The sequence below is a fragment of the Podarcis cretensis genome (genome assembly GCF_951804945.1).
Source record: "Podarcis cretensis genome assembly, chromosome: 4".
Lineage (NCBI taxonomy): Eukaryota > Metazoa > Chordata > Lepidosauria > Squamata > Lacertidae > Podarcis > Podarcis cretensis.
The window spans coordinates 65,042,043-65,065,759 of record NC_137173.1 but is presented as its reverse complement, the minus strand read 5'-3'; the positions used below and the strand labels follow the sequence as shown (position 1 = coordinate 65,065,759).

At 41.4% G+C, this 23,717-nt stretch overlaps 2 protein-coding genes and 1 long non-coding RNA gene across 6 annotated transcripts in view; 1 reads left to right on the top strand and 2 right to left on the bottom strand.

Moving 5' to 3' along the window:
• Positions 1-12,458, bottom strand: part of APOO (apolipoprotein O) — a 17,538-nt gene extending 5,080 nt beyond the window's left edge. For 3 of the 4 annotated variants that reach the window (XM_079972310.1, XM_079972309.1, XM_079972308.1), the window contains exons 1-7: positions 12,360-12,458; positions 9,505-9,615; positions 9,173-9,292; positions 6,831-6,885; positions 4,198-4,293; positions 3,626-3,717; positions 1,060-1,167 (exon numbers count right to left, since the gene is read on the bottom strand). In XM_079972310.1, the coding sequence (XP_079828436.1) occupies positions 1,060-1,167; positions 3,626-3,717; positions 4,198-4,293; positions 6,831-6,885; positions 9,173-9,292; positions 9,505-9,615; positions 12,360-12,368 (591 nt within the window). In that variant the 5' untranslated portion in view covers positions 12,369-12,458. Of the gene's footprint in view, positions 1-1,059; positions 1,168-3,625; positions 3,718-4,197; positions 4,294-6,830; positions 6,886-9,172; positions 9,293-9,504; positions 9,616-11,620; positions 12,004-12,359 lie in introns of those variants that run through there. The other variant, XM_079972311.1, reaches the window with a different exon arrangement.
• On the bottom strand, positions 1,264-3,616 carry LOC307214017. Its single transcript, XR_013837836.1, has 2 exons — positions 2,132-3,616; positions 1,264-1,748 (listed from the first exon to the last, which is right to left on the bottom strand). It is a non-coding gene; the product is annotated as an uncharacterized lncRNA (long non-coding RNA).
• Positions 12,367-23,717, top strand: LOC307213979 (uncharacterized protein CXorf58; the record flags this gene model as incomplete). Its single annotated transcript, XM_079972292.1, is given in 9 exon segments — positions 12,367-12,457; positions 12,460-12,670; positions 14,311-14,410; positions 16,294-16,388; positions 18,195-18,306; positions 19,712-19,843; positions 20,582-20,811; positions 21,651-21,792; positions 23,528-23,717. Coding segments are annotated over 9 exon segments (1,275 nt in total). The 3' UTR covers positions 23,690-23,717.

Genomic DNA, 23,717 nt, shown 5'->3' with positions numbered 1-23,717 from the left:
CTGAAACAAATAGATTGAAGGCCATCATCACTAACAAATCCATGGATTTCAAGGGGCCTACAGCGAGTCAGATACCATCAACTGAAATTAACATGTTGAAGTAGTTTAACCAAAAGGAACAAGAGAGGAATGAGGTTAGGAAAGGATGTGATGCAATTAACAGCAGAAGGATACAAGAACTTGAAAAATGTCACTGACATCTCTGAAAGGTAACTACAATTTTGACTGATGGAATGTAGAGGATTGTAGCCTATTTCTGCAACAAACTACTGCATAAACACGCAAACCTGAAGAATGAGCAGCATACTATGTAAAAGATTCAAATGGCATATTACATGGCATCTCCCATTAAACATAATTTAAGAGCAGCTGTAGCATGCTGCTTGAATCCCAAACCTATAAGAACATGGCATTTCTAGTAGTGTGCTGCATTTCCTAATTATGAGTACATCAAAGTAGGAACAACCAGTGTTAGAAACTGAGATTTGAAAACAAGGAGCTAAATGGCACTTTAAACCTAGGCTTTGGGCGCAACAATGGAATATCTAGGCACACTTCTTTATAACAATACAAAGCTGAAAATGAATGAACTGCAGCTAAAATCTTATGTTCATTTTTCACATGGTCTAGTCTTCATCTGAAGGCTGCAAAAAACAAAGCCATGCTTCCCCAGCCCACCCCCCGTAATATTCTTAAAAGGGTCTCTTCTCCAGTCTTCAGAGTAGCTGAAAGTGGGGAGGCAGAAAAAGGTCCTCCTTTCCTTCCACTCCGCAGTTTTAATCTGAAATCTTAGGCACAGCACTGCACCCAGAGCTCAGAAACTGCTTGGGCTAATGAAAATCCCTTTCGCAAAACACGCCTGGAACAATGGGAGTTTTGAACCCTGGGAGCAACAGCATGGTACTTGAAACTATGGGACTAATTGGACTTATCCCTGCACAGCTCTGGTTCTCTAAAAGCATAAGGAGAATAGCACAGAAACAAAGAACACAGCAATTCAAACAAAACAGCTAAGAACAGAGATACACCTACAGCACAACAAACTCTCAAATGTCATACCTTGTCACTGGCTTTTGCAGATTTTTTCTTTTTGGGAGGATCTTTCCAGAGAGATTCTATATTTATGTAGGCTTGGAGACTCCAGTCGTACAGCTGAGAACCAGTTACCTTTCAGAAATCAGAGATTTCATAACAACAGTCAAATTAACATCCACTTGAAACACTGTGTATTTTTATTTTTAGGTTGGTTTTTTTTTAAAAAAAAAAAAACAACTTTACAAACATTTATGAAGAAGTGCTAGTTTAATTACTTTTATTGTATCTAGCCATAGGCCATTACAGCAAAATATTGACCTAGCCCAATAACGGCAGGGAAGATCAATTGCTATCCATGCAGTACAGGCCTAGAGCCCTCTGAACAAGGACAACATCATTTCTATGAGCTTAATCAAACTACCGTAGCAATGCAACAGCTATTCACAAGTACCAACTTTTTTTAAAAAGGTGTTCTTGCAAGAAAAATGTCAGTGCTAAAGATATTGGCAGATTAAGTTGGTTTATGGAAGGAAATTTCGCAGTCTTCTTCTCCCCCCGCCCTAACACAGTAGCACCCCCGGCAAAGGAGGAGATTCAGGGGCCTTCTTGAGCAATGCAGTAAGCTTCCCAAAATAACTAAAAGTAGCTAATGAAAGAAAACGGTCCTGTACCCTGCTCCTCACAGCAACCCCACCCCACACTGCCAAGGCAGTCTTTTTAGAGGTTTCTAAGGATGTGGTAAGGGACGCAGGTGGCGCTGTGGGTTAAAGCCTCAGCGCCTAGGGCTTGCCGATCGAAAGGTCGGCGGTTCGAATCCCTGCGGCGGGGTGCGCTCCCGCTGCTCGGTCCCAGCGCCTGCCAACCTAGCAGTTCGAAAGCACCTCCGGGTGCAAGTAGATAAATAGGGACCGCTTACCAGCGGGAAGGTAAACGGCGTTTCCGTGTGCGGCTCTGGCTCGCCAGAGCAGCGATGTCACGCTGGCCACGTGACCCGGAAGTGTCTCCGGACAGCGCTGGCCCCTGGCCTCTTAAGTGAGATGGGCGCACAACCTCAGAGTCTGTCAAGACTGGTCCGTACGGGCAGGGGTACCTTTACCTTTAAGGATGTGGTGGTACATGTGGTGGCAAACTTTACATTTATGAAGTTCCTTTATTCAATTTATTTTACTGGATCAAATCCAGTAAAAAGGTAAAGGACCCCCGGACAGTTAAGTCCAGTCAAAAGAGACTATGGGATGCGGCGCTCATCTCGCTTCAGGCTGAGGGAGCCGGTGTTTGTCCACATACAGCTTTCTGGGTCATGTGGCCAGCAGGACTGAACCGCTTTTGGCACAATGGAACACCATGAAGGAAACCACACAAGCTGTATAAGAAAGCCAGCCTTACAAAATGCAGAGATTGTCTAGAAAAATACTTAAAGAAGCATATGATAACGACTAGTTTTCCTTAAAGAAAGGTCAAAGATAAATCTAGAAAACATCTGCTCAAAACTTCAGCTGCTAAAAATGATATGCAAGAACCCTGATTAATCATTAACTTAAGGCTAAGCCACCAGCTTGTAAACAAACTGTGCTGTGCTCCATCTGTACTCCACGTCTCTGTACTTCAAAGCGTATTACTATCAGTACTCATTCCATATAGCATTGTTTTACGCTTCAAACACACTAAATGTGGGACTTAATTGTTTCAAATACACTTGAGAGGGATGGGTTTACACCAGTGCTCCCCCCCAGGGGGGTACTCAAGTGTACGCAGTACTGGCACATCTTTTGTCGTTGTTGTTAAAAAGTGTGACACTTACAGTGACAACTTCAAGGTGAGCACCAGCACCTATTTTTCTAGGAAAAAAGCACTGCTTTACACAGCTAGAGAGGGCCTCAAAAACAGCTGCGTCTTCAGCTTTACTTATGATAAGGAGGATAACGTCACCATTTTCAGTGGATGAGAGTGATTTATTTTACATGAACAAACAATCACAAGGATTCACTCAACCAAGAGACAATTTTAAGAAAAATACATACCTAGGACTATTCTACGAATTCTAAGGCAATCCTGAGGGGAATACAAGTGTGGAAACAAGACTTTTGACCACTGATAATTCATACAGCAACACTGCATAACCTTAAAACCTGCCTAGCTGACACAGACACCAAAAGAAGTAGACTACCCTATGTTGTGTCATTCTGGCATTTTAGACTGCATGTATTAGTAATGCAGGCTTTTGTAAGAAATAAGATGTGCTTACCTTTAAAACGAAGTACAGTGGTACCTCGGTTTACAAACTTAATCAGTTCCGGAAGTCCGTTCTTAAACCAAAACCATTCTTAAACCGAGGCGCGCTTTCCCTAATGAGGCCTCCCACTGCCGGTGCCCTTCCATCATTCAGCTTCCATTCTTAGACCGAGGTAAAGTTCTCAAACTGGGACACTATTTCTGGTTTTGTGGAGTTTGTAAACCGAATCGTTCTTAAACCGGACTGTTCTTAAACCGAGGTACCACTGTACATACAACAGCAGATGAGCATTTGCTATTTGCAAGCCATATTTACAGTTATACAAATAGGAACTGTGTGATTTCCCACAGTACTAACCTTGGCAAGGGTAATGGCTTGCTGCGGGTAGTAGAGAGCGGCACCAATCCCCATGAAGCTTGCTGGATACACCAACCTCTTTATTTTGGAACCTGCGCCAAAGAATATATAGTACTTCTCACGATGTCTGTATCCAACAAATGATGTGCTGAACAAGGTGATCCACACATTATAACATGATTTTTTCAGCCAGCCTAAGCTATCAAAATGGCACAGTATTTTGTTATAGGTACCTGTCCTTTTGACAGAAAGTAGATCTGGAGGAGAGTGTTTAAGCGATGGGATCTGATTAGACATAATAGTTTAGTGGGATAGAATTTATGTAGTGGATTAGAATTTGAAGATCAGAATTGCAAAGAACATAGATATACTGACGACTAAAGAACTCAAGCCTGGCTTCCAAGCCTTTAGCAGATCCTGCCCACATAATTCCAAATTCTTCTCTACAATTATGAGGATTCAACACATTAAAAAGATACAGTTAAATCTCCATTGCACATCAATATTTATGTCAATGAAAGAGAAAATTATCACATAGAATTTGAAGAGGGGAATTGTAAACTATCACATACCTCTAGCCACAAACAAGCCAACAATACCAGCAAAACCTATGACACCAAGCCTTGGATAAAATCCTGGAGGTGGGCTTTTGAGAAGTTCGTAGCCTTCTAAAATAAAAATCAGACCACAGCATATTACACTAGTATGTATATATTTTCATAATTTCAATTAAATTTAAAAGTATTATTTGCACTTATATTTCCAACTACAAATAATTGGTTACAACTACAAGCAACTTTTAATATCCACTTATAACCCACTTTTCCTCCAAGGAGCTCAGGATAGCATACATAGCTTCCCCACATTTTATTCTCAAAATAATTCTATGAGGTGGGTTAGGATGAGAGGCAATGTGGGTATTTGAACCTGGCTCTACCCAGCTTTTTAGTACCTGTCGCACACCTCATCAAGCCAGATTTTATTTTGCAAAATGAATCTGAAGGTTCTGTGAATATAACCATATACACTATTATACTTACTAAAAAAAAAATAATGTACTCAATTCTAATTTGTATAAATAGGGGATGGGTGAATTTTTGGGAATGTGGCTGTGCAAGGTTGCCAAAGTCAGGGAAAACAAGATCCAGTTGCACACAGCTAAAAACAGGACTTTGTTTTAAGAATAACATCAGATTAAAGAAAAACAACATTCCTTGGGGGATGAAACTGCATGTTCCAGAACAACAGTGCCAATTTGCCTAGACCCTAAAGGCACTATGATAAGGACAGGGATTATGGCCTTTGAGTCACGTAGTCAGAAAAGACCTTGAAACCCTGAAACCTAGAAGAATTCAGATGGGAATCTGAAAGATGCTGCAAGAATCTTGCAAGCTCAAAAAACATTCCAAGTTGATGTTGCAATCCAAAGAATATCTGCAATCAAGACTATGTCACATAACCAAAAGATTGAGCTAAGAGTATAAGAATTAAAAGGAAAGTTCTAAGAGTAGCAATTTGCCCAAAAGATCTTGCGGAACCCCAGTGAGCACTATGGAGCTTCCACCTTGTCCTCTTTGTGCTACTAGAATGGACATCTAGTTAGGCAAAGAAACAATCTCTGGGAACCATTCTTGCAGAGCAAATGTGAATGTGCTGCTTCATTGAGAGTTCTTGAGTAAATGAAATTAATACTTTCAAAAATCGGAACCAATGCCTTAGTCTCTGTGCACTTCATAGGAAGTTCTTAAGCAGAGGTTGGATGGCCAACTGTCAGGGATGCTTTAGATGAGCGATAAATATTCTCTCTTCCATTTCTCTACATTTTTAAAAAGCAAATGTAATCTAAATGAAGAGTTTTTGAGAACTTGCCACAATTTTGGCTGGTCCTAATAAAAGTACTGCCCAACGGTGGATTTTGTCATTCTTTCTGTTTTTTAAATCATTTAAACAGTGAGAGAGAGAGAAAAAGAATAGGATTCTTTTAGCTTAAGGATTTTTATTTTTTAATGACATACACGGACAGGTAGTATATGACTATACTGTTTCCAGTAGGGGCAAATGACACGGAGTGGGGGAGCTAGCAAGAAAATGACATGGAGTGAAGGGTTAGAAACCATAGTTCCCATAGTTCATTTTTGTAAAAAGATCATTACAGACAACTCCATGTTAATGTCTAATTTGATCCTCAGTGATGTTATCTAAATAAATATCCTTTTGTTTTGCATAACCTATTCACTATTAGCTTATGGTTCAAAGTCCAAAGTGCATTATGCCCCTGAAGAGATGAATTTTGAGATCTTTTGTTTTGCACTTTCACTGAATCCTTTCTTGTTTGACCATTATTTGAAACAGCATAAGGAAGACCTTTGTTTCGTTTCTAATAGGTCTCTTATCTTCTTATAACCACATTGTTCCGAGCCTAATACGCTCCAATAAAACCAAATACATTGCAGCAAATAAATATGCAGCAATTAACTGGTGCCTCGCCTCACTGTACAGCCAAGTTGGAGAAATACAATGCACATCTAGAAAGTCATGACAATAAAGAACAGAAACATTTCCTTGTTTAAACAGGAAATGCTGAAAAGACAGGGGTTCCTTTACAGAGAGAAAGAGAACCCAAGGCTGCATATCTTCTAATGTTTCAGTATAGGTATAGGAGCATAAAAACCTATTATTTCAACATAGCCTTAACACAGAATTCAGGTATCTTGTTGCCCCCTAATGCTTCCCATCTCCCAGCCTTTCCATGTAGCATATCAGACCCATCATTGCCATAATGTTCTTGGAGAGGAGAGAATTAAGAGCTGCAGTGAAAAACTACAGTAAGCTGAGAAAAGCACATTCCCGCATAACTTAGGCAAAGATTTGAAAATTGCAGTAAAAAAGGTGGAAGCCTTTTGTGTTAATTATAATCAGCATACTGACAACAAAACAACCACTGTAATGGGCTCAGTATGTCTAGGTCCCCACAGGATCTCATTATGGGTAACCTTTGGTGTGATGTGCCTATAATAAATGAGACCTTTAAGAGGGCAGAAATAAGCAGCTTACATGGCTAGTTTCCCCTTGAGCAGAATGAGGCAACTGCTTTAGCAATGTTCAATACGGCTGCAATCATACAGATTATGCAGAACTGTTTTTATAATCTTGCTACTACTTAACCACATCTGATTTAGTTGTAGGAACTATCAATGGATCTTACCTCTGCCATATTCAGCTGCTTTTTCTACTTTGGGCATGGCTTTGTCAGAAAAACCCTAGAGATGGGAACAACAGTGATAATTGCTACTGTTTTTCATCAAAGAAGATCACGAAGCCGTTTGTAAGCACCTAGTGGCATTACAGGTATTCCAAAGCAATTTAAAATGGTTTCTATATAGATCATATCTCTATATACCGTATTATACTGTGTTGTAGGCTACCCAGTAACACCAGGCTTAATATTGAATGTCTACCACACACACAAGAAGGAATGTAAGCTAGTGATTCCTCACTTCTAGGTGTCTCTAAATGGTCCTGTCATTTGTACAAGGCACACTCTAATCCAAACACTTTATTTCCAGAAGGCAACCTAGAGCCTTCTTGAGTGTTGCAAAATAATCTGCATGTGTGTGATTTGGGTCGGGGAGCAGACAAGTGCACTAGCTCTAGCCCCTTCCTCTATTCTGTAACCTTACAACTCATGGAAGCTCATGTCTCACTCTACTCATCAGACCGACCTCATGAGGAGGGGGAAGAGGAGCTCTCCATTCCCATATTTGAGGCAGCAATTCCTGAATCCTGACTGAGGTAGCTTCCCTCACTTCTCCCTTTTTCTGATATGGAAGGCAAGAGGAGACTTTAGGAAGTCAAAATGCTCAAATGTCCTGGCTGCTGCTTTCCAACTTCTTAGCCAGGGTGGGAACAAAGAAAGAGATCAAATCCTGCACAAGCACTACACAGTGCACCTCCCAGCCAGTGGTCTAGGGGGACAAGGCTAGTCCCCTAAATGTGTCCCATGCACCTCCTTCCCAAAGCCTGGGAAGCTTCTGCCCAGCTTAGGGTGGGAGGTGTGATGCTCATGGGTCCAAGAGCCATCCCAGCTCTGAGAAGGAGGCAGGAGGGCTCCAGCATCCTATCAGAACCCTGATGCCTCCTTCCCAAAGCCTGGGAAGCTTCTGCCCAAGGCACGATGTTCATGCATGCAACGTCAGGATGTCACAATGTCACACACATGATGTGCTGCCCCATCGCCCTTGCAAGCTGGTGCCTCTGGCTCCAGCTGTTCCCCTACGAAAATTTTCATAGAGAAATCCCAATGAAAATCCTCATTATTATATATTTTACATAGCTGTTTATTTGTATATATTTTAAAATTTTATATATGGATGTTTTATGATGGCTTATACTTGTAATGCCTAATAAAGATTTGACGAAGAAGAAGAAAAAATTCACCACATGCCACTGTTCCCAGTAATAGTCACAACCAGGAAGCAACATGGAAGTGGTACCAAGAATGGTGCCACAGCTGCAAATGAAACCAGAACAACCTGAACCACAAGCAGGATATTACTGGAACATGGCACGTGTCAGCTTAGTTTTTAAAGGTAGGTTAAAAAAACAGGGCTGTGCACAGCCCCATCAGCCATGACCACAATCACCCGGTCTCAAATCAGGACACTCTATCCAGAACCACCCGCACCACCCTAGAACTGGCCCCAAAGTAGTTCAGGTGTAGGGCTTATGTTTATTTGGTTTAAAACAACAACACTAAAGCCTAATTAAACATACAGCCATGAGAGGCAGAGAAGGAAGCAGAGAGCAGGGGTGTCGATTTGGTGGGGCACTGCTTTATAAGTGCCCCACAAAAGCTGCTAGCAAAGGGGCACCCTGCAGGAAGAAAACTCTGGCAGTGGGCTCCAACCTTTTCCCTGGCTCGGGCCTTGACCGAATCCAGCGCATAGCCCTGTTTAAAAAATCTGCCAGCACCACCAAATTGCAGGTGGTCTTGGGGGGCCCTAAAACCAGAGGGGTGTATGGAAGCTTCAGTAACAGGACTGGGAGATTAAAATGTAAATGCACTGGCCATTAGCTTATCTGGACTACAACCTGCTTGTGGAATTCTTATACTTGCATCTCCACAATCTGAAATAATTAACAGTTAAAGCTTAGTCTCATTATGAATTTAAACTCTATAAAGTTCCTATTAACTGTACCCCTCAGCTTACAACCCAAAAACTCCATTAAGAGAACTTCCTTCAACAAAGAACAAATTGGGCATTTTCAAGCACATTTGTTACAGGTGCTAAGTAACATGTGTTAACACCCAATTTGTGTCTGAAACCAAACAAAATCTAGGTCAGATAGCTTGTCAGGCAAATCTGTATTTAGAATTACTTCAAGACAGCATATCCTGGCAAAATGATGATATGTGGACGTCTGTATCAACAGTTAGTATGCAAGAGAACTGGTTCTACTCATGGGAAGTTCTGGAATGAGATCTTCATGTTAATATGAATTCATCAGTTGCCAGGACTCTCAATGACATATTACATACTGCTATACCTGAAACCAGGCTGTGTATGGCTCCAAAGATTGCCGCACATAACAGATACCTTCCTCCAACTGTGTATGCGTATCTTCCACATACTTTGATTTTGGTGATGGACTAGTATAGAGTGAAAGCTGTGAACAACAGAAAACACAAAGTTACTTGCTATTGTCAAATTATTCTACAATAATAAACATTAAGTAGTACTGCATTACTTCAGGACATCAATGTGTATGCAGAATAATTGCACCCCAGAAAGAGGAACCTTCTTAATTAAGAATGGCCACATTGAAACTGGGTGCTGGCTAACCGAAAACAATTGTTTACAAAGACAACAGACTCTTACCTCATCAACTTTCAGTAAGTTATTTTTAGATGCATCACTCTCAGGAGCAGCAGCATAAACTTGTACAGCAAGGAAGCTTAAACTAGCAGGAGCAGCCATCAATAGCTTTACCTAAATATGATGAAAACATTTATATTTTATGGGCTCAAGTGGAATTATATTGCACATCCCATAAGCCTAATATACATGCAGATAAAAAAGCCAGGGTGTTTATCAGAAGTGTGCAGTTAGAGAACCCTGTCCATTGTTACCAATCTACATTTTTGTCAGTATTTCTGTTTGCATTTCTTGAGGATAGCATGTCAATAACATTTCTGTTTTCAGTTAAGCCTGAACTGGAGCACAGTGGAGGCAAATCAATATTTTCTGATAAGCTTCCACAGAAATCTAGCTTGAAAAGCTGTGCTTTCAATTCCTGACACTCAGCTGCCATCAGAAATGAAACTGTCCATCATTTCTGTAATTGTTTGTTGTTATAAATAAATATTAATTACCAAAGAAGAGAACATACTAACCTCCAGAGGTTAGGGAAATTAGTTCTTTGGAGATAATCTGTAAATACCAATACCAACATGTTTGCTACAATAAATTTAGTTATGAGGCAAGATGAATAGAGCACACAAATTATATAAATGTCTGACGGCATAAGGACTACAATCAATTTGTATCACTCTTCCAAGGATTTTAAGCCACCCATATTCAGAACAATGGGCAGGCATCACTTAAAGAGAAAGAAAAGCAGTGTGCGCAGATCCTTGTTTGTCTAGATCCTTATTTGTCTACCATAATAAATTGGGCGGGGGCAGGGGGGGAGAAAACACTTTATGTGCACACAGAGACTGAGAAACTTTATGTGCACACTTGAGCTCCCACATGGCATTGAAGTGTTCACTCAAATTCATCAAACAGAAATCATATTATTAGTAACACGTTCTCTTAAAATAAACAGATGCCTAAAATAGAACAACACTTCAATCTTCATCAGGTTTTCTATGGTTGCCACCCAGTGCACTTTTATTTGGAATTAAGTACCACTGAAGCTGGGGAGGGGAAATTTTTCTGTAAACATGCATATGATTATAATGTAGAACACAAAGCTCTGCAAATGCTCAGTACTGAAAATGGCCCAGAAAGTTTAATTTATACTTTTAACTGTTAATTCATAGACTATCTAGTGTGCATAGTGTTTTATCAAAAGGAAGGCATTTAATAGCCTCTATTTTACAACCATGTTCAAAACTACCATTGAATTATTTATTTTGTTCCACAAAACGTATTTACTTGATTGTACTGAAACCACAGCAGTTAAATTAGCAACGAAGACAGAATAACAAAGTCTTCAAATCCAAGAGTTAAGAGCATATGCATTTTTCTTCCACAAATTAACTGGTTAGGAATATGAATTACATCAAATACAGTTAAGTGAAAAACAGATCATTATTTTTTTAACAATTACATTGTTAATTAACATACAAAACACCTTTCTATTTCACAAAGCTTGGTCCTATAGCTCCCCCTGTAGAATGGCAGGATGTATAACCCTAGAAAAATAGCAACTACTGTACTGTATTTTCAAACATCTGAATATAAACTGAAACATACAAATCAACAATCAATGCTCCTCTGATGAGGGATGAGTAGTTACTCCTATAACAGATCCGAAATAAGTTTCATTGTCCCTCTGTATCAGAAGCAAAACTTCACTCAGGTTTGTAGGCATTGTGAATTCTAATACAAATTACATGGCAGACCATCTTCCTTTAAAAAAAAAAAAAAGTTCCATATATTGTTTGCCCCTGCAGTATTCCATGCAAAACAGCAAAAGCAAAGAGGCTTGTGGCACCTTAAAAACTAACGGATTTATTATGGCATAATAAAACATCTGTGCATTACAGTTCACTTCATGATGAGTTACTTATTCTATTCATATGTAAACATAGGCTCAGAAGTCCTACTGAATTCTATGGGGTTTACTCCACAGGAAGTGGTGTTAGGACTGCAACCTCCATCTTTGAAGGTGATAAAGGATTCTCTGGTTGTGCTATGAACTAAGGCTGCATCCCTACAGCCACTTACTTATGTGAGAGCACGTCTCACAGAATTCAGTGGTATTTACTTCTGATTTGACGTGTGCAGGATTGCACTATAAACAACTCCTCTACAACACAAGACTACAATCCTAAACTCGCTTGGGAGTCAGCGCCATCAAACTGCATGCGATTTAGTCGTTTTAAAAAGCCTGCTAGGAACTAGGAACTCTGCTGGGAAATGAACACCGACAGGGGAACATCATCACTGGGGTTTTTTTGATCGCCATATGCGTACATCTAATCGAGCCGACAGCACCAGATCGCATTTAGATTCTTTTCTAAATGGGAGGGAAGCGGTGATTTGCGCGAGGGCTGAAACACGAGTTGAACTCCGTATTGTATTGACCCAGCATCGAGAGGGCTCCCTATGTGTGCGGGCGGAGGATTCGGAATTAGAAGACCAGTTCACTCCCCGGTCCGCCTCGCTCCCCACCCCCCACCCCGAGGAGCCCAAACGGCCACACAAAAGACAAAACTGAAGAGGGCGGGGCTGCTAACCCCAGCGCGCGCAAACCTCCGTCTACACCCCCCTTTTTTAAAAAACCGCCGCAATTGATTGGCATGTTTCCATGGCAACCGCGCGGTAATACGAGCGCGGCGCCGACCGTAACGGTGCAAGGGCGCGCGCGCGCGCACACACACACACAAACAGTTCGAAAGTCGCGCGCGGCGAAAGAGAGCCGGGGCGGGGGGCGGAGGCAGAGAAAGAAAACTAACCACAGTGATATCGTTCCTCCTCGAGAACTACCGGTGAAACTTTCTCACCTTGAACATGCCGAGGACAGCGCCGCTGCTGGAGTGCGGCGCGACGGCAATGACGCACAAACCACGCGCCGCGGACGGACGCCAGAGAGGCACCAGCGCGACACGAGGGAAGGGGGAGGAGAGACGTCGCGCGCGATTGGTGGGCGGTGGCCAACTTGGCTTCCGGTCGCGTTGCGCGTCCCTGTTGCTAGGCGACCGGCGAAAGGAGTTCGACTGCGGCGCCTGCGGGCTCTTGAGTCGAGGATGGCCACGATATGGAGCAGGAGCTCTCGCCCGGCAGGATCCAAGAGTGACAGCAGAGTAAAGCGGAGGTAAGGGCGTCGGATAAGCTGGGAGCCTGGCTCTGGGCTGAAAGTGGGCTATGCTTTTCCAATTCTACCGTGAATCTGTTAGGACAGAGCAGAAGGAGTTGGCCGTGCGGGTTTCGCGTGGGGGCTTTTACCATCCGCATGTGAGGCAGGCGCTCAGTAAGTGTAGCTTTCCCCGCGTGCTGAATTTCCGCCTCACCCAACTCTTAAGGAAACGCGAAAGAAAACGATTTACACACATGTAAAAGCCGCTCTGAAAATGCTTTAAAAAAAAAAAATACATTGAGTTTTCCATAAGGCTCACCAGTGCCACCTCGTGTCATGTTGTATATTGCACTTGAAACACACTTAAAACGTTTTATTTGCAGCTGAGTCCCTAGTCTAAGCATACCTCGGATTTAAGTCCCAACGGCCGGCTTCTGACGGGTTTGCAGGGGGAGCGTAATGTAACACGTTGAAAAGTTTGTGCAAGTTGGAAAAAGCTAATCAATCTTTAAATATGAATATGGATCTGTGTGGACTCTGGCCCCCAAACTACAAGGGTTGAACAAATAGAACAACTTGTTTTGTAAGCAGTTTTCTGAAGAATATATGTTCTTTTATGGCTCAAAAACATTGGCCTGGAGAGCACAGTTTAATCAATGTTGAAGGGTGCCACCTTTTTGATGGTCAGAAACCAGTACAGTGGTACCTCTGGTTACGTACTAAATTCATTCCGGAGGTCCGTTCTTAACCGAAACTGTTAAGAACTCTAACCTGAGGTAGAGGTATCACTTTAGCTAATGAAGCTTCCCACTGCTGCCGTGCCGCCGCCGCGTGATTTCTGTTCTCATCCTGAAGCAAAGTTCTTAACCCGAGGTACTATTTCTGGGTTAGCGGAGTCTATAACCTGAAGCATATGTAACCTGAAGCGTATGTAACCCGAGGTACTACTGTATTAGAAACAGAGATGTGACAGCTAGGAGCTAAATGGCACCTTAAACCCAGGTTATGGGGGCAAAAACAGGATGTTTAGGCATGCTTTTTTATAATAAGAATACAAAGCTGTAAATGAATGAATTGCAGCTAAATCATGTTCATTTTTCACTTGGTCTAGTCCTTCCCCTGCCCACCCCCCTAATATTTTTAAGAGGGTCTCTTCTCCATCCTTCAGAGAGTAGCTGGAAGGGGAGGCAGGAAAAGGTCTTCCTTTCCTTCCACTCTGCAGGTTTAACCTGAATTCCTAGGCGCAGTACTGCGCCCAGAGCTCAAACTGCTTGCACTAATGAAATTCCCTGTTTCAAAATGCATCAAGAACAATGGGAGTTTCAAACATTGTCAGAAACTTTGTGTCTGTAATAGCTGCAAAACAGAAAGCAACAGGGAAGCTCTTTCCAGCATGTGGGTGCAGGCTGGTGCAGAGCTTGTATGAGGCCTGGGGAGTAAAGGACTTGTTAGGGTAAAGTTATCAACTCAAACAGCATAAGTTTGGCAGGCCCCTGGCGGACCAGCACTGGCTGTCATAGCTCTCTGAGGTCCAGAACAAGTGTACCCAGCTATGCACCCTTCCTCCCTGTATGGGCTTGTGGGGATTTAATTGATTTCTGGCAATAATTTTAAGTTCCAATCACTATAGTCTGGTGATTTGCAATTTATTCCACCAGGTCTCATCCTGACGCAGCAGCAAAAACTATTCAGAAGGCGTGGTGGAGTCACACAAGGCTACGGTTGTATAGACTCATGAAACATACAATTCGGGCAGCGGTATGCTCTTGCATGTGATTTGGGCTGACTAGATGTACTCCTATAGTTTAATGTGTCATTATAACTCTATTTTTAAAGTGGTTTCCCTTTGTATGGATGCATTGAGGAAAAGAAACAAGCTCTGGCTTGCAAGGGGTATCCCTCAAGGTATCATGAATATATTTGTTTTATTTGTAACAGTATACACACAAATATTCAAAGCTAGCAGGGACCCAGGGATAATGCTTTCATGCTCTCTGTCACTGTTGGCAGTAGAAATCTGCTAACACAGAGGGGCTGGGCTGTGTGTTGTAAGAGGAAAGCCCACCAGAAAGTTGCTGCATCCTAAATTACTGAGCAGCAAGAATTGATTTTTGGCCATTTCCCCATCAGGAATAATTATTGCTCCTGAAAGTAAAACAGTACAAATTCGGAAGCTCAGAGGTGGGCCACAACTGGTTTAAGATTTTAAAGGTCTAACCAGCACAGTGAATTGAGGCCAGAAATAAATCGGTAACCAATGCAGAAGGCTACTATATTAGATAATATAATTGGAGTCAAAACCATAGTAGATGCATTTGTTTGAAGTTTGCCAACCATCTTCAGAGCAACTAAATATAGAGTGCATTACATTATCCTGTATGTGGTTGAAGCATGAGGCCAACCCCAGTTACTCTATATTGTGCACAAGTTGGTGCACAAACTGAAGTTGATAAAAAGCACTCCTGGCCATTGTTACCACCTGGTTATCCAGGGACCAGGCTGTGACCAGAAGTGTACACACACACACACACACACACACACACACACAAGCAATCTTCATTGCTCTTCATTACTCCCAGTCTTCCATGCCTTTCAAGCCAAATAAGCAAATAATGACCCGTTACTTTTTTCTAATTTGTCTGAAGATGTGTTGGTTTGCTGCAGACCCTGAAATAGCCAGTTCCTCAACATTCTAGTTGAAGTTAGACGTTGACGGGCACCTGTTCTTTTTCAGACTGAAAGGGTGACTATATAAATGGGCCTTCAACAGAAAGTTGCAGTGTGCCATGTTCCTATTCAGGGTTCTAGTTAGCCATGCATTCTTCCTGCATACTCCATTCTATTACCTTATCCTCCAATTTTCCATTTCCATCCATATAGACTCTCAACAATCTGTGGTCACTGAGTTTATTTCTTATTTTGTTTTGGGGAGTAGTTGCTGTTTACAAGAGGGGTTGTCCTTAGAATTTTTCTTTAAAATAATTTCTACTTCTGTACATTGATGTTTGTTTAAAAACAGTTACACCAGGCAAGTTACAACAATATAAAATTACAAAATTAAAGTCAATTAAAACACTTCAGAGTTGGAGTCCTGCCCTTCTATAGCATGCTGATACTTCCCTCTTCCTTTACTCCTGACCTGGATTGTGACTGTAATATATTCCACCTTTACTATAAAATTGTTGCATTTCTGTGCACTCTTGTTTCCGTTCCAGCGTTCCAGGGGTCCTTTACTTTTTTTTAACCTTCATATGTACATTTTATTGTTATCTGCTCTAGAATTGTTATTCACAGTGAAGAGCAAGGTAGAGATTTTTTTTTGCTTTTTCTTGATTTTCCACACGACAAAAAATTTACATTCCAACCTATTTATACAAATCCTTAAATTCCTAACAAAGAGTTATTTTGTTTAAGTCTTTTTCTTAATTTACAAATTCTTAATTTCTCCATATGACTTCCAACCTCCTCACTGAGGGTTCCTCCTTTTTTCTTTTTAATTATCACTGCTTCAGTATGCCTTATTTCTTTTGTTTTGTCTCATATATACTTTTTTTTTTTTTTGCAAGATAGAGATATTTTAAATGCTGCTTTAAAACAAAGCTTGTTGAAAACTCCCTGAGCAAAACATATATTTATTTCAGGAGTACTGCATTACCCATGATATTTTGAAAAGAGTGTGTCCTTTGGAGGCTGAACTTCTTAAAGACCCTACACTTACGTGCAGAGTTCGATTCAGGTAAAAGTATGAAATTTCCATGCCTTGGTTTAATATATTTTGTTTAGTTTAATGGTCTCTTTCTTCACCTTTTAAATGTTACTATGTAGGGGTGATTCCAATGGAGTAAGTTTCTTCCAAAGAAGAGTAATTGAGAATGAATTGTTCCTATTGATAAATGAACCAATATATTATTCTACTTTGCATGGCAGTAGCTTCATAAGAACAGTAGTATACAAGAATCATAAGCATCTCATAGTGATACTTTACTATGAAAAAACACCAATATAGACTCCTTCTGAGCAAGTGTATTTTTACTGATGACAGTAACTAAGGCTGCAGTCCTAAGTATATCTTTCTGCTTGATAAGCTGATTTTCAACATGCAGGAGGTATAGGTAGATAGATAGATAGATAGATAGGCATTTAGGCAGCTTATAGTCTGAAATGATATAGACTTTACCAAGTGATTTTACTGAACATATACATTTGATCTTATTTCCTTATAACTATGTCCAAGATTGTTGCCTTAAACACACTTGAGTCCCATCCATAGAGTTCCCTTGACTTGATAGCATTGGCAGAGCTGCTGTTAACAGAGGACAGCGAGAGATCTATTTTCACTACTTCCTCCCAAGATGTACCAAGACTCACTGGTCAGCTATATGTTTAGCACTGCAAATTTACCGTATTTTTCGCCCTATAGGACGCACTTTTTCCCCTCCAAAAATGAAGGGGAAATGCGTGTGCGTCCTATGGGGCGAATGCAGGCTTTCGCTGAAGCCTGGAGAGCGAGAGGGGTCGGTGCGCACCGACCCCTCTCGCTCTCCAGGCTTCAGGAGAGCCGCAGCGCCAGTCCCACAAGGTCGGGGGACAGCGGGGAGGCGGAACACCGCCATCCCGCTGTCTCACGATGTGGTTTGGAGGCTGATGGCGGGGAGATGCGTGCTTCTCCCGGTCACCAGCCCCGCAAGCTCCGGGGACAGCGGGGAGGCGCAGCGCGTCTTCCCGCTGTCCCCGGACCTGGTCTGCAGGCGGGCGGCGGGGAGAAGAGCGCTTCTCCCCGTTGCCGGCCCCACAAGCGCCTGGGGGGGAAATAAATTTTTTTTCTTTATTTCCCCCCAAAAAAACTTGGTGTGTCCTATGGGCCGGTGTGTCCTATGGGGCGAAAAATACGGTAATTCTAGTCCAGTGAGGCAAAATGTGTTCTCTGTTCCCAGCAGATAGAGCTCCAGAAAGGAAAACATTTTACACGCATAGGGTAGAATTCAACATGGTGCTAATTTGATCATTCTGTCAACGCAAGCATTTCATTTCTTTCGTCAGATAAATTTTTATTGGTTTTTCATTATACATACATATAAACATATACCATATTGATTACATAATTTACATATATGATATAATTTACATATCTATCAATGCAACCATTTCTTCCTTCATGCTCTATTCTGGGGGTTCTACTAATCCAGAGCAGATTTGGGGGAAGAGGAGCAGAAAGCCCCACTTCAATATTGGGAATCCTTGCCCTGGCTTCCACTAGTGAACCAGGTTAGTTAAATCCATCCCATAGACCTGAATTTGCATACAGATTGGAGCTAATCCCATACCTTTCAAGGGAACATACTCTTAACATGTGTTTGGGATTAAGGATATAATTTGTTGGATTGTCTTTGTTAAATAAAACCACAGATGGATTTTTAAAACATCGCCAATCATAGTATTTAAATTAGAACTAAAATGAAAACAGTCACTTCCATTGCCAAACAATAAATAAGCTGTTTAATAACAATAGGTAATTAAGTTCTGGTGTTTCCCCTCCCTTCAGATTAGCTGGATCTGATTTCCCCCCTTTCGTTGTGTTCAAGATATTTTGCAAGTCAAGAGACCAAAACACCCATTACATCACTGGGAAAAGCGTAATAACAGCAACAAGTGAGGTAACCTATTGGATATTTTTTTAAATGTTCTGTATCATCTGTTACCTAAGCTTGATACTATAATAAGTTGTTCTTTATATTTAAAACGCTACCGTTCTTAATTATGATAACTTTACCCCAGCTGTGAGGAATCAGAATTGTAGAGTTGGAAGGGATCATGAGGGTCAACAATTCCAACCCCCTGCAATGCAGAAATCTCAGCCCATGGGCCTAAGTAGGCCAAGCAGAGGTCCTAATTTAGCCAGTGAGGAAGTCAAAGTACTGGGAACCTTGGGAGGAAGTGATCATGTTCTCTTGGGTTTCATTATATAGAAGCAAGGAAAAGCTGAGTATAGTTGGATACCCACTCTGAACTTGAAGGCTGATTTCAGAAATCTTAAGGAACTATTGAGTGAAATGCCATAGTCAGAAATACTTAAAAGAGAAGGGAGTCCAAGATGGATGGGAGTTTCTTAAAGGTGAAATATTGAAGGCACAAATGCAGACAATTCCAACAAGAGCAAAAACAAGGGTCCGGAAACCAAGCCTGATGAGGAACAGTTGAGGGAATTGGGTATGGTTAGCCTGGAAAATTAGAGACTGAGAGGAGACAAGATAGCTGTCTTCAAATACCTAATGAGTTGTCAAATGGAAGATGGAGCAAGTTTGTTTTCTTCTGCTCTGGAGGGTAGGACTCGAACCAATGGCTTCAAATTAAAAGAAAGGAGATTCCAACTAAGCATCAATAAGACTTTCTGACAGTAAGACCTGTTTGACAGTAGAACGGTCTCCTTCAGGAGGTGGTGGACTCTCCTTCCTTGGATGTTTTTAAGCCAAGGTTAGATGGCTAACATATGCTTTACTTGAGATTCCAGCAGTGCAGGAGTTTGGACTAGATGACCCTTCTTTAGAATTTTTTGAGTTCTTAGTGTTACGGTTCTAAGACATCACAGTTAGTGTACAGATTGCCCTCCCCATCAATATCTGTTTCTTCACATTGTGTTTGAATTTACTATTTGAAATTGTACCCTGCACTTCACATACTAAGTGGTGTACACTAAAATATTAAGAATATTATAAACTTACTGTATGATGCACACACTTTGTATGGAGAACATATTCATGCTGTTCTTCCCTTTCAAAAACTGATGTGGGCACATGTAACACTTAGCTCATGATGGAAAGGATACAGCTACATTTCTTTATGAGACTAGGATTATTTTTCCACTAAGCTTCTGAACCGTGCCTTAGAAAATGCATCATCAAGCTCCTATAAAATTTTCAGATACAAAATTGATGCACTTTTGATTATAATGGTATAATCAGGCTGAGCTTTGTCTTGAATGCATGAGGATTTCAGAATGGTGATTTAGGGTAGAGTTACAGTGACACTGAGGCTATTTCTATATTTTCTGATGATTGATAGGCGGCTGTTGATGCTTGCAAGTTAATGGGATACCGGACATATTATAATCAGATACTGCAGGATGAACTTCAGCATAAGAAATACGGAATAACAGAGGAATTGGATGTGGCTACAATAAGAGACCACGTACAAGTAAGCAATGCTTATGTTCTCCACCCCTTATGCCATAATTAATTACAGTGGTACCTCGGGTTACATACGCTTCAGGTTACAGACTCTGCTAACCCAGAAATAGTGCTTCAGGTTAAGAACTTTGCTTCAGGATGAGAACAGAAATCGGGCTCCGGCGGCACGACGGCAGCAGGAGGCCCCATTAGCTAAAGTGGTGCTTCAGGTAAAGAACAGTTTCAGGTTAAGTATGGACCTCCGGAACGAATTAAGTACTTAACCTGAGGTACCACTGTAATTAATCTGATAATGAAAAAGACCGAACACGTGGGAAGGGTTGGAGGAGGGAATGAATGAGTCCAAGACCCTGCTTCCAGTCTCACTTGGGAAGAGGTTTGGAGGAAGATCTGAGCAGCCCCAAAGTCAACTTAAATACAACACTAGTAAGAGCAAGGCAACAGCATATTACCACACACACTGTGATTATATTTGTGTATTTGTAAAATTCAGTTAAATAATCCAGGCAACAGATCCTATAGAAAATATTATGTTAGCAGTAATAATATACAATGCAACCCTACATATTTTAGAAGTAAGTTCCACTGCATTCAGAGGGACGTACTTCACAGAATTGGAGCCTTAGGGTTCATTTTCTTGGCTGATAAAATGGAAGAATTGCAGTAAAGGGTGTAGTTTACAAAAGATAACCAGAGAATCCTAGTACAACTTTCTCATACATATTGTTCTTTCATGACTGTCTAGTATAGCAATCTCATGGATGAGGTTCCAGCATACTATGGTGGCAGACATAACTGCTGGAGAAGGCTGTCTTTACATGATTTTCCCAGATCAATGATTGTGTATGACATCATGGACTATGCACAGTCTGGGAAGCTATCTACCAGACTTAGGATGGAATTGCCATTTCTGCTGCTGAGGCCACAGAATGAAGAAACGTGTCGTGCTCAAATCATGGCTATTTGTCAAATCAGGTAAATCAGAGCTTTTCAAACTCCTCATGTTGGTGACACACTTTTTAGACATGCATCATTTCACGGCAGAAGCGGCAAATTGCGACCCGCGCACGGGCAGACACTGGTTGCATTCTGCTCAGGATGCGAACGGGGCTCCGCAACAGATCCCATTCGCCTCCCGAGGTACCACTGTAAAGACAATGTCCATTACTGATATGGAATGGAATGTTTATTTGAAGGCAGGTGTTCCCCCTTCTGGATATAGATAAGCATTGCTCTGGCCTCAGCTATCCACTTACAGCTCTTAGTTAATACATTAATTTATTTTATTATATATTATGATCTAAACAATTACATATCATGTTTAGTTTTATAGCAGCTATGTATTTAAAGGGCTTTCCATGTAATGCTAAATGGCTCAGCTCCCATTAATTTATTTTTTAACATGATTTCAATGTAAAATATATTTGTGATAGTTTCAGTATTTTGATAATATGATACAGAAGTGTATTTTCATGTTGCTTTGGTTCTGTTGATTTAAATGTTTCATAGTGTCAGTGATAAATATATTTGTTTAATACTGACAACAAATGTGCAAGCATTACAGTGCAGTTATGACTACTCATTCTTACTGGTGAAACCTAATGCTGCACCCATTAAAACATTTTTAAAGTTGTAGTCCTATGGACACTTAATTGGGACTAAATCTAGATTAACTTGGGGATGGTTTGTTGAATAGGCTTGCCGAGGATTACACTGTAAAGGAGGAATTTCCTTATTATATAGTGAATGCTGATAACATTTCAATTCTGTACAATTGTGTGGGGAAATTGTTTAAAACATTGTTTTCCCTCCAGAACTCCACCACAAATTCCCACAACTGCAATCTTCTCAAAACTGAGTAGAAAATCAGCACCTAGAACTGGGCGTCGCTCTTACCAAGCTCAGAAGAAGAATGCAAAAATGAGGAAGGCTTATAGCCTTGAGAAACAAAGAGAGGTGAGCATGTTAAAAGAAAAAGAAATTTTCTGATCAAATGCTGATAAATCTCACAGCTAAGATTCTACTAGTCTGTTTTAAAGAGCTTTTATTGTTTCCCCCCCCTTGGGATGAACTTAATAAGACAGTTCTAAGATTATGACCAGGGTAACTCTACTTGTTCTACATAAAAGCCATCAGAAAGGTGAGGACTAGAGCATAACACTATGTCTAACTAATTGTTCTTGATCACCTATGCTGAGAAACGTTTGTGTAATGCACTAAATAAAGAACCCAAAAAAGTTTGTACCATATTTTTCGCCCCATAGGACATACCAGCCCATAGGACGCACCTAGTTTTTTTGGGGGGGAAATAAAGGAAAAAATTTTTATTTCCCCCCCAGGTGCGCTGCACTAAGCCCGAAGCTTGGGGCGTGCGGAGCTCAGCGCGCCCCAAGCTTCTGGGTGCCGGCAAGGTCTCTGCTAGCCTTGGGAGAGCTGGGTCTCCCACGGCTACTGGATAGCTTCCTGAAGCCTGGAGAGCGAGAGGGGTCGGTGCGCACCGACCCCCCTCGCTCTCCAGGCTTCAGGGAAAGCCTGCATTCGCCCCATAGGACGCACACACATTTCCCCTTCATTTTTGGAGGGGAAAAAGTGCGTCTTATAGGGCGAAAAATACGGTATTTTACTGATCCTATCATTTTTATTTTGTTTTAATTTTATTAAAAGGCATTTAGACAGATTAGAAATCCATCTCCATAATTTTAAAACAACACATTTGTAGCTTTGGCATGCAAAAAATGCAGGAATTAACGTGTTAGTAAGCAACCTCACTTGCTAGATCTCAAGGGGTTGGCTGCAGTCCTTAATTGTAATAGACCTTCTAAAGAAATACCCGGTGTTTGAGATCTGCTTCTAACTAAGTGGCAATGCAAAAGGACCCTTGGACAGTTAAGTCCAGTCAAAGGTGACTATGGAGTTGCGGCGCTCATCTCGCTTTCAGGCCGAGGGAGCCGGCATTTGTCCACAGACAGCTTTCTGGGTCATGTGGCCAGCAGCCACTGCTTCTGGCGCAACAGAACACTGTGACGGAAACTAAAGTGCATGGAAATGCTGTTTACTTTCCTACCACAGTGGTACCTATTGATCTCCTTGCACTGGCATGCATTCAAACTGCTAGGTTGGCAGGAGCTGGAACAGAGCAATGGGAGCTCACCCCGTTGCGGGGATTCAAACCGCTGACCTTCTGATCGGCAAGCCCAAGAGGCTCAGTGGTTTATAAAATAAGCTCTGCTTTAGTAAGTTACATTCTGCAACAAAACCTGCAATAGGGCCCCTATAGGACACCATCCTGGTTGCTGCAACATAGCCTAGGAAGGAAGATTAGTGCAGACACTGCTCAAGTGTCCAATCCAAGACTGTCTTATGTTTGTTTGTTTGTTTGTTTGTTTGTTTGTTTGTTTGTTATTATGGGTGGGTTCAACTAAATGAACAAAAACTGCTAGTGCAACAGTGTCCCCCCCCCTTTGTGTGCCCCATGACTTCCCCCAAATTGGCTCTGTGCACAGGAGAGGGGGGAGATGGTTCCATTTGGAAAGCAAAAATTCTTCCACTGATGGAATGATCAGCCTCATCCCACACTGAATTCCACCTCATAGTGCAACATGTACAATGGATTCTGTTTAGGAGTATGAGGCTAAACAACTAAGCTGTGATTTCTTCTTAGAATAATCTATACTTTGTTATTTTGGAGCAGATGCTGAGAACTTCATCGTTGTTAAGTGATCATTCAGACTCCACAGTCACTGAAGAGTCAAGCCATGAAAGTCATTTGTCAGATGAAGACTGGGAGCACGAGGCAGTGAAGCTATACAACTGGGCCAGATCCCTACGAGTGGAAGATATTGGGGGAGACTAACCCATGATAAAACTTATGTTCCCTTCCA